We start from the raw sequence: 16,014 nt of genomic DNA on the forward strand, positions 1-16,014 counted from the left end.
TCATTTGGTTTGAGTAAAGCACTGCCTGGCATTTTTAAAACATTTACACAGTAACTTTCACTCCTGATTGACAGCACCAATAAAATTAGCTGTATGTACTTTGTTCATTATTTGACTCTAGTATATGGTATATAAACCTTCCCAATTTTTCCTAAAGCTTTCTGAGCTCATCCAAGGAATGGATATTAAAGGAGTCATTTTTAGATTTCCTGACAAGCAAATTCCATAACTGACAACTGCAAAGATTCTTGGAACAGCCACATACTTTGAGTGGAAAAGGTCATTGAGAAAAGTATTATCTCTAACAATCTCTATTGTTGCCTATAATTTAGGTAGATCTTTTTCTCTAACAGCTAATATCCTCTTATAATACTATAATACATGGTTTATGAAAGTTTTATGAGAAGAGAGTAGAAAATAGGCACTCCTGATATCTTTACCAACAAAGCAAGGTAATACTGCCTCAAATTTTAGATTCAAAAGATGAAAAAAATGATCCAGGAAAACACATCTAAAAGCTTAAAGATACACTAAAAACTTTACACTCTTTAAAGGGCCATTCAGAAAGTGGAATAATCTTACAAAAAGCTACAACCACCAAAAACAACTTCAACTTTTTTTTCCAAAAAGGTATGGAGCCCGGCTGGTGTAGCTCAGTGACTGAATGTCAACCTATGAACCAAGAGGTCCCTGGTTCAATTCCCAGTCAGGGTACATGCCTGGGTTTTGGACTTGATCCCCAGTAGGGGTGTGTAAGAGGCAACAGATGGATGTTTCTCTCTATCTCTCTCTTCCTCTCTCTCTAAAATCAATACAAAATATATTTTGTAAAAAGGTATGGGTACTTTATTAATAATTTTAAATATATCAATCCATTTATCAATATGACCAATATTTATTGCTTATTAAATAGATGCAGTGGTGGATAAAATTTAAAATAGTATTTCTACCTCAAGGAGCATGCAGTATAGTTGATGACTTTTATCAGTTTTTTAATATTTTTTTTTTACACACAACTATTACTAAAGTAAGTTACTCAATTTTTATCTGTTGAGTATAAAGTACATTTAAAAATTAAAAAGTACAGCCAAGCCAGCATGGCTCAGTGGTTGAGCATCGACCTATGAACTAGGAGGTCATGGTACGATTCCTGCCTGACCAGGGCACATGCTTGGGTTTGCGGGCTCGATCCCCAGTGTGGGTGTGCAGGAGGCAGCTGATCAATGATTCTCTCTCATCATTGATGTTTCTATCTCTCCCTCTTCCTTCCTACTTGAAATCAATAAAAATATTTTTTAAAAAAATTAAAAAGTTAAGCCCTACAGGTTTGGCTCAGACTAAAGGGTCCTGGGTTTGATTCCACTCAAGGGGGACATATTGCATGCAGGAGGCAACCAATCCATGTGTCTCTCTCACATCAATATTTCTCTCTCTGTGTCTCCCCCCACCCTTCTACTCTCTCTAAAAATCAATGGAAAAATATCCTCTGGTGAGGATTAACAACAACAACAACAAAATTAAAAAGTATAGACTACATGTTACATCACAAAGCAAACTATATTAGCTGATAATATAACATATAACAGGTTACAAATAACTATCATTTTAAAACTATAAAAGAAACAAATTATAAAGACTTCATGTTCCTGAGATTTATTTCTATATTATCATCATGACTGACTTAAAGGCAGAAATTCATTCCATTTTCATTTATTTTACAGATTATACATATAAGAATTCTGTAAATTTTGCTAATAGTTTAAATCTAATTAAGATGAGTCATGACACTGATATTAATTTTAATCTTAAATTACAACTATTTTATGCCCCAATTTAATTCTCTTCAGAGACATGGGATATTAATTGAAATTTACATAAATTACTTTTTTGTTGTTGTTAATCCCCCACCCGAGGATATTTTCCCATTGATTCTTAGAGTGGGAGAGGGAGGGACAGAGAGAGAAACATTGATGTGAGAGAGACATCGATTGATTGCCTCCTGCACACAACACGACCTGACCCATCTGGGAGGGGGAGGGGGAAAATCCAGCCTGCAACCCAGGTATGTGCCCTTGACCTGAATCAAACCCTGAACCCTTCAGTCTGAGGGTGGATGCCCAAATCAGCTAGGGCATAAATTACTTTTTAAATGTTTTATTTTTAAATAGATTTTTATTGATTTCAGAGAGGAAGGGAGAGGGAGGGAGAATCATTGATCAGCTGTCTCCTGCACGACCCCCACTGGGAATCGAGCCCGAAATCTGGGCATGTGCCCTTGACAGAAATCGAACCTGGGACCCTTTAGTCCACAGGCTGTTGCTCTATGCCCTGAGCCAAACCAGCTAGGGCTTAAATGTTTTTCTTATCAATCCATACTATATACAACACAAATCTGAGAAAACCTTTGAAACATTATTGGTATTTTGAATAAATGCACATATTCTACTTTATTTTTAAGAGTTAAGAAACTACTGATAACTGAATTTCATGCTACTTGTGATCAATTTCTGTAAGTCACTGAAAGTCTTGTTGTATACATGTTTTCAAATATTATTATCCAATTCCCTTCCTATCTCAAGCCTTATTCCACCAAACTGGGCTACCTTGACTGTGTAAGATGAATGATAATTCATCTTTCAATTAGAAGGTGATTCCATTTAAAGTGGGCTATTATTTAAGTATATCACCACCTTACAAAACTGGTAAGAATTTTAACTCATTTTATTTATGAAGAAAATAAATCTCTGGTAGTTCCATGACTTGCCCAAGATCAACAACTAGCCAGTGGCAGTTTGGGTTCAATCCCAGATTTACCTACCTCAAAGCCAAAACTTCCCCTGGACCACAATTATCTCCTTAAAAGATTAAGAGACAGGCTCAAAAGCAGACAATCCAGTCTCTCTGAACATATCTATTCTAAGACATCACCACACAGTACTTACCAGTCCACTGATTGAAATAAAAATGAAGAGCTTCGTTCTGCTTCATTTAAACTAGGGCAGGCTTACTCGCAGGTAAAAAAAAAAAAAAAAAAAAGAGGGTGGAAAAGGCTTGCCTCAACATGTTTCTCCGAGACCTCTATTCTATACGGTTCTAGTCTATTTTTTTTTATATATATAAACACCAATATCTACCAAACAAGACTATGCCGGACTAGCCTATAGTTTGGTGCTTTTCAGAATTGCACTTTTCTAAGATAATTTATACGATTTAATACAGAACCGAGAGACGTTGTTGAATATGTTATTCCAGCACTTTTCAAACATTTAAAGTATCATTTAGAGGCAACAAACCCAGTTCCACTCGCTTTTACGCTGTGATGCCGCCCACTCGGGGGGTACCGCTCCCGTACGACGCAGGGACAAGAGCAATAAAGGAAGAAGTGGGGGACGCACACGGAAGTTGGGTGGAGGGAGGTGTCCTTACCCACTCTTCTGCCTTAGCTCGGTCAAGGGCGGCTCCCCACCGTGTCCAGCCGAGTCACAATCCCCAAAAACCTCAAAACCGGGCTATGTCCCAGCGGGGTGGACCGGGAAAGCAGGCAATGGAAGCTTTGGATCGCTCCAACCACCCTGCCGAGGTCTATGCCCTCCTTCTGGCGCCGGAGAACGCTCCCCCTTTCAAAGCGAGTCCTCCAGGTGGCAAACTCCCCGTCCACAACGACAAAAGTCTTCTGCATCCAAAGGGGAGCCTCCTCCGCAGCATTCATCCAGCCACCCGAAACTCTCCGCCGGCGGTTTCCACCAGTCCCTCCTCTCCACCCCCGCAACCCTCCACAGGCACCAGCGCCGGCCTGCGCCCCACCCAGGATCTCGGCGTCCCCCTTCCCGACCCGGAGAACGCGGCCCGCCCCCCCGCCCTCCTCCTCCTGCAACCAGTCCCCACAAACACACACACACACCCACCTCAGGCTCCAACCTCCGGGACCCGGCGAAGCCGGAGCGAGTACGTGGTCTGGTGGTGCTCCGGGGATCACAAGGGGCAGGCGCGGTCCCCTCCCAGAGGCGACGAGCGCTCCTTCACCCACCCACAGCGGTAGCTTCTCTCTTTCCTAGGAACCCGAGGGAGGAGAGGTGTGGGAGGGGAGGGGGAAGGCGAGGAGCCGAGGGGCGACAGGAGCCGAGCCGGAACCACTAACACTGGCCCCACCCTCCGCCTGGAGCCCAGCACCCGGGCGCTCTGGATAGGACAAACTTAAAGCAGTTAGCGAGAAATGGACACAACCACTTCCGGGTCACCCCACTCCTGCCCCTCCTTAGCAACCGCGTGGGGTTGCTAAGCGGAAGTGCCTCAAAAACACCCCCATTTCTTCTGGGACTATCAGGAGGTAGCTGGGAGCGTGTACTGTTCTTGGACAACACCCTTCTACCTTCTGCTCCTAGTCTTAGAGCGCACGCTTCACAGCCGGAGTCACAAAGCCCAGCTTGCTTTTCCCTTAAGCTGTGCCCACGCCTCCACCCCTACCCCCGAGCTACTATGAACACCTGCTTCCTCCCACCCTGAGCCCATTGGTCTCTCTCTCTCTCTCTCTTCTCTCTCTTCTCTCTCTTCTCTCTCTCTCTCTCTCTCTCTCTCGTTCCTTGTGGGAATTCTCTTTTCTAGCAGTTTAGCAAGCACCTCCCTCTTGTGGATTTTCAGTTGTGTTTCAAATGGCCTTTTAAAATCTTTAATGTTGAAAGTTTTCTTATGCACTTCATTCTCCTTTGACAGCCTCTCATAGGAATGGTGAGTTTTGTCTTTCACCCTAACGGGTTTGGCTCAGTGGATAGAGTGTCCGCCTTCAGACTGAAGGATCCGGGGTTCCATTCAGGTCAAAGGGTACATACTGCAGTTGCAAGCTCTCAGGAAGCAACCAATCCATGTGTCTCTCTCACATGGATGTTTCTCTCTGTGTGTGTCTCCCTTCCACTCTCTCTAAAAATCAGTGGGAAAAATATCTTCAGGTGAGGATTAATAAAAAATAAAATGTCAATAGTAGGTTGTTTAATAAGCCTAAAACATTACAACCCTTCTCATGGACATGCATACATGTGTAAGTACACACACACACACACACACACACACACACACACAATTCAAATAGACTCTGAGGACATCCAGTAATTAAGTGTTCTTTAAAAAACCTGGCTGTGGCAAGTGATAAAACATTACCATGACAAAATAGAACTTGATATTTTAATTGCCAATAGATTTATTTTAAAAAATTAAATTAGAAAAGTAAAACTATGAGCCCAATGAACAATGACTTATCTAAAACTACAGTGGACTACATGTCTATAAAAAGTTTTAAACATTATGGCAAATGTGTTCTATAGAAATGTTTTATTGAGTACAATTAATAAAGATTAAATGTGGTAGTTTAGGCCAATATAGAAATGAAAATTCCTATGCAACAACCATTTTTTCCCATTGCCTGACGAAATGACAGTACTCATTTAGATCCTCTCTTCCTACAGTTTTATTAGTAGTCACTTTTTCATCCTATATAATAAAGAGGTAATATGCAAATTGACCATCATGCCCTCACACAAGATGGCCACACCCATGTGGTCACAAGATGGCCACCACAGATGGCCAGCAGGGGAAGGCAGTTAGGGGTGACCAGCCCAGCAGGGAAGGGCAGTTGGGGGCAATCGGCCCAGCAGGGGAGCAGTTAGGCATTGATCAGGCTGGCAGGGGAGTGGTTAGGGGGTGATCAGGCAGGCAGGCAGGTGAGCAGTTGGGAGCCAGCAGTCTCGGATTGTGAGAGGGATATCCCAGATTGGAGAGGGTGCAAGCTGGGCTGAGGGACACCCCCCCCCCCCAACCAGTGCATGAATTTTGTGCACCAGGCCTCTAGTAGGTATATAACTGGCTTGACTCCTAAATAGTCACATGACTTCTATTATTCTATCATTTTCAGTGTAGTCATTGTTTAGAGGCCTCTAAAGATAAAGAGCACAACCCACACCTAAAATTAGCTATGTGAGTTTAACTACACTTAGAGGATTTTGTGAGCAGTACTATTGGAGTCCATATTCTTTTTTTCTTTCTTTTTATATTTGTATTGATTTCAGAGAGGAAGGGAGAGGGAGAGATAGAAACATCAATGATGAGAGAATCATTGATTGGCTGTCTCTTGCACGCTCCCTACCTGGGATCAAGCCCACAACCCGGGCATGTGCCCTTGACTGGAATCAAACCCAGAACTCTTCAGTCCACAGACCGATGCTCTATCCACTGAACCAAACCGGCTAGGACAGGAGTCTATATTCTTAATATGAACCATAATTAAGACAGTGCTTTCAGATCTAGGTTAGATCTCAAATAGCCTTCAAAGTCAGTACAGTACGTTTATCCTGTAGATATGACTTCCAGGCTTTTCTTAGTTCTTAAGAGCTTCCCCCCCCCCCCATTTTTTATTGCTCTTTGTAATCATTTAAGAAAGAATTAGGGTGTCTAATGTTTATTTTTGCAAACTATAACTCTGTTATGCAATAATGAATATTTAAATATTCTTAGAATAATTAATATTTAAATATTATCAGAGTTCCATTGGCATCTCCAAATATAAAAGATACAAAAACAGCCCTAGCCTGTTTGGCTCAGTGGATAGAGCATCGGCCTGTGGACTCAAGGGTCCCAGGTTTGATTCCGGTCAAGGGCATTTACCTTGGTTGCAGGCACATCCCCAGTAGGGGGTGTGCAGGAGGTGGCTGATTGATGTTTCTCATCGATGTTTCTGGCTCTCTCTCCCTCTCTCTCCCTCTCAGTAAAAAAATCAATAAAATATATATATTTTTTAAAAGATACAAAAACTAAAATCTAATAATTAATGACTACTTGGATCAGTTACAAGAAATGTAGCCAAATTTATTATTTATGTGCCAAAGCAATATACAACACAAGACATAGCCCCTTACACAAGGGACTTAGAGAAACTAACTTAGGATATATGTGACATAAACAATAGAATGTTTAGCCTTAGGAAAAGAAGGCTAAAGATATAACAGCTATCTTTAAGTACTTGAAGGTTTCCATGTGGAAGGAATAACTTGTTCTGTGTTATGTCAAAGACAGAACCAAGAATAGGAAGTGGGGGGGGGCGGGGCGTAGAATAGGAAGAGGGAAATTACAAAAATTCAAAATTTTAACTCATGATGTTTTTCACAATTAAGAGTTGCAGCCCTGGCCAGTGTGGCTCAGATGGTTGAGCATTGCCCCATGCACTGAGAAGTCACCAATTTAATTCCCAGTCAGGGCATATGCCCGGGTTGGGGCTTTATCCACCAGGTAGGGGGAGTGCAGGAGGCAATCGATCCATAGATGTTAAGCTCTCACATCTGTCTCTAAAAATCAATAATAAAAACAAAACAAAAAACAAATAGTTGCCAACCAATTTCAATGGAAACAGGGAATCTATACTTCCCTTATGTTTTCAGAAGAGGCTAGATTGCCAATCTAAATTTTCAAAAAGCTTTGACAGAAAAACATTACATGGAACAGACACCTCTGCCTAATAAAAGTGAGACATCATCAAATGTATATTTGAAGAGACTGTAGTTTCATTAGATCAAATTTTTTTAATTACATATCAAAATTATACTTCATGGGACACACCACCAAAAAGTTTCTCTCTCCATCAGTGAAAAATAACAAATCAGGTTTCAGACCCATCAATACGTGACTTTAATAAGAGTTTATTTGAGCCGAAACCGGTTTGGCTCAGTGGGTAGAGCGTCAGCCTGCAGACTCAAGGGTCCCAGGTTCGATTCCGGTCAAGGGCATGTACCTTGGTTGCGGGCACATCCCCAGTAGGGGGTGTGCAGGAGGCAGCTGATCGATGTTTCTCTCTCATCGATGTTTCTAATTCTCTATCCCTCTCTCTTCCTCTCTGTAAAAAATCAATAAAATATATTTTAAAAAAACATTAGCTAAGAGTTGATTTGAGCTTCTCCTTAATAAGAAGCCTAATGAAGTACTTAAAATAAAACTCTACTTGAAATTCAGTAACATTCTGTTTAATATCAACCTCTAAGACAAAAAAAAATGTAATCTAGAGTCATCAGGACTCAGTGTGGAAGGGGATAAAATCAGATCAATGCACAGATTTGTATTTGGAAGAAATAAAACAGAAGTATCTAGTAGAATCTTAGGAAGCACACAAATGGATATAATCTATTGTGAAAGTAAGTATTCATTTATTAAAAACAAACTTCAGAAAAACATATCTGTTAAAACATGGTTAATTTTGACAACAGATGTCAGCAAAAAAAAAAAGTGATGAGGAAGCAAGAATTACTGTTACTAAGTTATATTACACCCACCTCTTCAATTATACCCCTGTTATCTTGAAAAATATAAAGGTAGCTCTAAGAACTTTAGACATAGCTCTGGATTTATGGCATGTTTGCCTTTCATGATTTATTGATTTCCACAGAGCACTATTTTATGATACCAAATCAAATTCATATTCTAAGAAAATTCTTCTCTTTTAATGTAGTCTATGAAATCTTCCTGCCTGAAACTCTCAGGATCAAATTGCCCTTACTTTTTTCCTATGGAGAACACAGATAGCCATCAAATTTTTTCAACATTGGCCCCCAATCTTAAAACGGATACAGGTGTGATTTAATTAATACTGATTTTTTTTTAAATGTGCGGAAATCCAACTCTGCTCTTTAAATCAAATAAAAGGAACGAAAATATGGCACCATCCCAAAAAATCTAATGCCAATAAAAATGGCAGCAGTAAAAAAAAAAAAAAAAAATGGCAGCAGTACAAAAATCTAAGCAAATCTCAAAAACAGCAGATTTGTTGTATACAACATGCAATGATTTTTTTAGCAAGAATAAGAAACTTAATAACAGGTAAAAGAAACCAAATACTGCATTATATTGAATTCTAAGGTAAGTAACCATAATTATCTCATAAATCTTCCAATATCATAACTAGTTGCTTTTGAATAACTATATGTAACCCTCATTTTTATTTTTTATTTATTTATTTGTTTTTATAACCCTCATTTTTAATTAAAAGCCTATTCAACAAAGCTAACTGGAACAAACACATTTATGCAAATTTACATCCTAGAATACCAGAGTAAACAGGAGACATTAGTCAAAGATGAATAAGAAAGTTCTATTCTTTTTCGTCATCTGTGTCATCAGGTGGCAAAGGATGTACTCTGTGGAAAGAACAGAGAACTTCAATAGTATCAACTGTGTTTTTTTTAAAAAATAGTCACAAACATATAAATCAGGAACATTAATTAACAGTGCAGTGGGTCTGGTCAAGTGACTGGAAATGAGAGAAAAATAAAACCATTTATTGAAACACCTACAAATTCCTAGCACTAGACTTTAGGGGTGAGTTAATTAAATGTTTAACCAAATATAGCAGGCTAGGTTGATAATTTTGTATGGCCCTCGAATGATGTTATAAATATCCAAATGGCCCTTGGCAGAAAAAAGGTTCCCCACCCCTGTGCTAAAGCAACAAAATGTTTTAACAATTTATTTTGTCAATTTATAAAATCAGTGTTTCTTCTTTAGGATATGTTGCCATTTTTATAAAAGAAAGAAATCTGTTTCTATAGCATCTTATTTCAACATGTTAAGTGGATGATAAAAGTGGAATAAAATCCTTCAGCAAGAACTTTGTGATAGTAAAAAGCAAAAAAAAAAAAAAATTTACAATCCATTGGAGCAGAGAAAAGTTGTCATATTTGACTGTATACCCTTTTGAACAATATGAATATATTACCTAATTAGAAAAAACCCCAATTGTTTAAGCTGGCATCTAAAAATATGAAAAATAAGTTACATTATCTCAAAGCCATTTGTACTCATGCTTTTTACAGAAAAAAAGATCACATAAAAAACGTAATCATGCCCTAACTGGTTTGGCTCAGTGGATAGAGTGTCGACCTGCAGACTGGTGTGTCCCAGGGTTCGATTCCAGTCAAGGGCACATGCTCAGGTTGTGGGCTCGATCCCCCCTAGGGGGCGTGCATGAGGCAGCCAATCAATGATTCTCATCATTGATGTTTCTATCTCTCCCTTCCTCTCTGAAATCAATAAAAATACTAAAAAAAAAAACACACAAAAAAAAACCACGTAATCATAAATCAGAATTTTTCTTTTTTAGAGCGGATGAAAATTTGTGAGATCTATCCTAAAATAATCAGCTTTCAATTTAGATCCATTAAGCTGAATGGTCATAGAACTAGTGAAATAAGGAAGGTAAAACAAAGGTATTTTGACTTGGTATGAAATTATCATTAACTCACCTATTAGATTACGGAGATATCTTTATTTTTATTTTCCTAGAAATTTAATAGTTAACAAATGAACACCATCATGAACCAAAGTTCCTTTTTGCAAGGACTTGATTTACTATAAGTATTATGATTCTGTTCAAGGTTTTAAGTAGCTGTTAGTCTTTCTTGATTCTGACTCCCCCATGTAGCTAATGGAGTTTATCCTGCCTTTATGGGGAAAATAAAGCTATAGGAGATATCATATTCCAGATTATGAACTAGGGAGTTAATAGCAGAAGTCCTTTGATAAACTGGTAGTTTACCATTAATAGTTAATCTATTGATTTACTATCAATAAATGGGTAATTACAACTTTCCCAAAGACCAATTTAAGAAAGAGGTTTGCAAAACAACAACAAAAAACGAGGCTTGCCCTGGTCGATGTGGCTTAGTTGGTTGGGCATCAACCTGTGCACCTTAAGAATACCAGTTTGGCCCTGGCCGGTGTGGCTCAGTGGATAAAGCGTCAGCCTGCGGACTGAAGGGTCCCGGGTTCGATTCCGGTCAAGGGCATGTACCTTGGTTGCAGGCACATCCCCAGTAGGAGGTGTGCAGGAGGCAACTGATCGATGTTTCTCTCTCATCGATGTTTCTAGCTCTCTATCCCTCTCCCTTCCACTCTGTAAAAAAAAAATCAATAAAATATATTAAAAAAAACAAAAAAGAATACCAGTTTGGCCTAGCCGGTGTAGCTCAGTGGTTGAAGGTCGACCTATGAACAAGGAGGTCACTGTTCCATTCCCAGTCAGGGTACATGCCCGGGTTGTGGGCTTGATCCCCAGTACAGGGCATGCAGGAGGCAGCAAATCAATGTTTCACTTTCACATTGATGTTTCTCTGCCTCTCTTTCCTTCTCCCTTCCTCTCTCTCTAAAAAAAGTCAATTAAAAAGTTTTTTGAAAAGGAGACTAAAGGAGTAATATAAATATTTTTATTATACCACCAGTGGCCCTGTGCACGAAATTCATGTACATTAAAAGGGGATTAATTAGAAGAAATATTTTAATATTGCTATTTGCCCTTTCTCTATAATAGAAATGTCAGAGATGAAAGAAAATTAGTGAAATGTATATGAAAATCTTCCTCCTGTCAGAGTCTGGGGCGCACCACGGGACCCAGAGTCAAGTCCCCACCCACCCACATGCGCCTCAAAATCGCACGAGACCCAGACCCGGCCGCGCCCCCCCCCCCCCCCACCATTGGGCTAGATCCAGACCCGGCTGGTCCCACCCTTGTCAAGCCCCGCCGGGCAGGGGGGAGCAGCCTCAGGTCCCCCGGCCTGGCGCCGGGGCGGGGGGCACAGCCTGAGATCCCCCAGCCCAGCAATGGGGCGGGGGGCGCGCACCTTGAGGTCCCCCATCAAGCCCCGCCAGGCGGGGGACACAGCCTCAGGTCCCCATCCTGGTGCCGGGGCAGGGGCCGTGGCCTGAGGCCCCCCATCAAGCCCTGCCAGGCAGGGGGCGTGGCCTGAGGTCCCCCAGCCTGGTGCCAAGGCGGGGCCTGAAGTCCCTTGGCCTGGCGCTAGGGTGGGGGGTGCGGCCTGAAGTCCCCTGTCAAGCCCTACGGAGGCGGCGAGTGGGGCGCAGCCTCAGGTCCCTGCTGATTGCTCGTTAAGGCTCATTACAGGAACTCAGCCTCCACTGTGGGTGCAGCCATCTGGTGTTACAGAAACCCTGCCTCCGCTGTGGGCGCCACCATCTTTGTGGCGGAGTTATGGTCAATTTGCATATTCCCTCTTTATTATATAGGAAACATCAAAGTTTTTAATGAGAATATATGTGTAATCTTTCTCCATATAATAGAAAGTCTGTAATATAGGTTGTATTGCTATGATGATCAATGGTATAGCCATATTGGGCTGCATTGCCAAATATTTTGTTTCCTTAATGCAAGTCACAAATAATTCAAAAGAATTGTAATTTATTCTAGAGCTCATATTGACTATTAGCTTGTTCATATTAGAATGAGAAAGTACAAGGAAGAATGGTGCCAGTGAGAGTGAACTAGAAGATAGAAGACACTTACAGGATCATTAAATCAAGTTTATTAAAAAGCTCTAGCCAAAAATGTATCTCTTTGGTTGTTGATTTTTATTAAAACCCAAAATAATAATAGTGATATAGCTAAAAAGTCTAAAATTTAATTCCTAAAAAAAAAAAATTAAAAAAAATAAATAAAATAAAATTTAATTCCTACTCCAAAGTTTGACATTCCTTTTAAATATCTCATATGACAGTAAGAGCTTAGTAATCATTTACCAAATGACCTTATGAATAGTATTGAATAATTCTTAAAAATGTATATGCATAAACATCACTTTATATGTCAAATACTTGTTTTGTTATTTTTTTAGAAGAACTTTTATTGATTTCAGAGAGGAAGGGAGAAGGAAAGAGAAACATCAGTGATGAAAAAGAATCATTGATCAGCTGCCTTCTGCACGCCCCCTATTGGGGATCAAGTCCACAACCCGGGGCATGTGACTTCCACCTCCTGGTTCATAAATCAATGGATGCTCAACCACTGAGCCATGCCGGCTGGGCTCAAATACTTGGTTTTAATTGTTTTTCCAGCCATTTACTTTCATTTAATTGCTTTTCAAGCCATTTTATTTTTATTTTTGTGTTAAATACAAATCAATTCCAAATACAATATACAATCCAAAACCGATGTACAGTGTTCAGATATAAAGCCAAAAAAAAAAAGTATTCACACACATAGATCTCATATAGCTTGAGATCTGTTGATCTGGTTGTTTCTGTGCAGTTTTCTAAAGATGGCAAATATTTTTGGGGGAGGTAGAAGAAGGTATAGGGAGGATAAATGAGGATGGAAGGAAATTTGACTTGTGGTGGTAAACACAATACAATATACAGATGATATATTATAGAATTGTATAGCTGAAAACTATATAATTTTATTAACCAATATCACCCCACTAAATTCAATAAAAATATGAAAAACAATAAAGATAGCAAATATTAGTTTAAGACTTAAGAGTACTGTGGCCATGCTGGATACTATAAAATCTAAGCATCAGTGTGTGACATGTGAACCAAAGATTTCATGGAGTGTCTATTTCTAAAAAGGCTTTTGTATATCAAAGTAGTTATAAAAAAAGTTTTAATGTCCAGAATCAAGTACACTTAGACCAGGTTCTAACAATCTAAAAACACTGACTGATAGAGAAAGTGTTCCAAATATAACTATCCTGATTCACAAAGTTTAAAAAAAAATATTTACAGAAAGAGCACAAAAGGGTTATAAATTGAATGCAGGCAAGTTGCCAATACATAAATATGTATTATTTATGTCTCCTTCATACAATCGCCTCTTAATTTCAAGATTTGTCAAATACACCTTCAAACAGATAAGTTTTTAAATTGTAAAAATTATTCAGCATATGCAGAAATTAAAAACAGTATTTTAACAATGCAAATGTACTTCTAATTTTCAAAATCAATGTAAGTGATCAAGTTAGCTAAAAGAATATGGTACTCTGGCCCAGGTGGTCTGCTTCAGTGGTTGAATGTCCACCTATGAACCAGGAGAGGTCACGGTTCCATTTCTGGTCAGGGCACATGCCCCGGGTGTGGGCTTGATCCCAGTAGAGGATGTGAAGGAGGCAGCCATTTGATGAGTCTCCCTCATCATTGATGTTTCTATCTCTCTCTCCCTCTCCCTTCCTCTCTGAAATCAATAAAAATATAATAAATAAAGAATATGATACTTACATTGGGTGAGAATGTGTGATAGGAAATATCTGTCACTTGAATTTTATTTTATTTATTTATTTATTTATTTGTCATTTGAATTTTAAGTGTATATCCAAGAATTACTCATTATTAGATTTGTAGTAGATTTGAATCCAGCATTGTCCTGGCACATGTCAATTACTACATAAAGTCAAATGCAAAATCAAATACAAAAATCCCAGAGGAAAGAGTTAAGTTCCCAAGAAAATAGTGAAAACTTAACAATGTAAAAGTTTATGTAGAATATATCAACATTAAATTAGGACTGCAGCCCTAACCAGTTTGGCTCAGTGGATAGAGCGTCGGCCTGTGAACTGAAGGGTCCCAGGTTCGATTCTGGTCAAGGGCATGTACCTTGGTTGTGGGCAGGCAGCTGATTGATGTTTCTGGCTCTCTAACCCTCTCCCTTCCTCTCTGTAATTTTTAAAATTAGGACTGCAGATGACCTGGCAGATGTGGCTCAGTTGGTTGGAGTGTCCTCCCTATCACTGAAAGTTGGAGGGTTCAATTCCTGATTCAGGCACATACCCACATAGTGGGTTTGATCCCTTGTTGGGGTGTGAACGGCAGGCAACCAATTGATATTTCTCTCTCACATCAATGTTTTTCTCTCTCTCTCCCTTCCTCTCTGTAAAATCTCAGTAAAAAACATAAAGAATTAAAAATTAAAAACAAATTAGGACTGCTGAAAGAGTTACTACGAGTTTATAGTAACACCTTTAGTTCCTTCCAATCCTATATAATAAAAGCCTAATATGCAAATTGTCCCCTTGGGCGGTCGTTCAACCAGGAGTTTGACTGGGAGACCGGGAATTCAACCACTCCATAAGACGTGCGCTGACCACCAGGGGGCGGCGCAGAACATGGCGGGTATCGGTGATGTGGCACTGGCAGCAGGCAGCAGTGAAGGCACTACCGGCCCTGGTAGGCCTGGACAAGAGCGGGATGGTGTAGCAGTTGAGGAGGCAGTGCCAGGCCAAGGTGGGTGCGAGTGGGGGCCCGATCGTCCTGCTGATCACCTCCGCAGACAGCAATCAGCAGCGGGAGTGTGTGTGTGTGTGGGGGGGGGGGGGGGGGGCTGGGGGAGCGGGGAGCGGGCTGGGGGGGCTGGGGGAGCCAGAAGAGTGTGGCCGCCACTCGGCTCCCAGGCACTGAGGGAGCTTGGCGAGGCGTCTGGCCCTGATTGATCACCCTGAAGATGGTGACCAGTGGCCGGCAGGCCCTGATCGCCCAATCAGGGCTGGGACCCATGCTGGGACGGGGAACTGGGGGTGGGTGGCAGCAACCAACCTCCTGTGGTGCCTGAGGGGAGGAGCACAGGGCTGTGACCTCTCGCCGGGGCTACCTGGGAGCGGGGGTGATGGGGACAGAGGTGCGGTGAAAATGCGGGGTGTCCACCGAGCTCGCTCTCACTCCACCTGCTACCCTCCCCCAGGACGCCAGGGCTCTGGCGCCTGGAAGCCCCAGTGCTCAGGTGCTGGGCGCACGCAAGGAGCCCAACCCGCACCCGCACAGCCTCTTCTGGGTGAGCCAGGCCGCAGCAGCTGGGACCACGGGGCCATCCCTGTGGGTTCGCACAGGAGCTGGTCTGCGCGGCTGGCCAGGAGAGAGCGCGCTGCCCGCCTAGCTCTGCGGCGTCTGGCCACGCTCACCAGGTCTCTGCATGGGGACTCCGGTGCCATGACTCAGGGGGAGAGGGGCACGCGGGGCCCCGGGGGCCCAGGTGCTGCCCAGAACCCAGAGGTCAGCTGGGACCTGTCCTTCCACTCCAGACGCTTGCACTTCGATAGCCAGCAGTTCTAGGGACTGCACCCATGCACAAATTTTGTGCACTGGGCCTCTAGTGTACACATAAATGAAATCACAGAAGCTTTTTATATTACCTAATCCTTTTACTGCCTCCTAGATTTAATGAAGCCAAGTATAAACTGACTCTCTCCATTCCACAGTTCATCCTTT

General features: G+C 41.3%; 1 protein-coding gene across 3 annotated transcripts in view; it reads right to left on the minus strand.

The window, feature by feature from the left end:
* PCLAF (PCNA clamp associated factor) overlaps positions 1-16,014 on the minus strand; it is a 72,768-nt gene that overhangs the window by 47,760 nt on the left and 8,994 nt on the right. Inside the window, exon 3 of one of the 3 annotated variants that reach the window (XM_079767797.1) lies at positions 5,063-9,167. The exons of 1 other annotated variant lie outside the window; for it this stretch is intronic. In XM_079767797.1, the coding sequence (XP_079623923.1) occupies positions 9,097-9,167 (71 nt within the window). In that variant the 3' untranslated portion in view covers positions 5,063-9,096. Of the gene's footprint in view, positions 1-5,062; positions 9,168-16,014 lie in introns of those variants that run through there. One more of the 3 variants, XM_079767796.1, reaches the window with a different exon arrangement.

This window comes from Cnephaeus nilssonii (genome assembly GCF_951640355.1).
Source record: "Cnephaeus nilssonii genome assembly, chromosome: 4".
NCBI lineage: Eukaryota > Metazoa > Chordata > Mammalia > Chiroptera > Vespertilionidae > Cnephaeus > Cnephaeus nilssonii.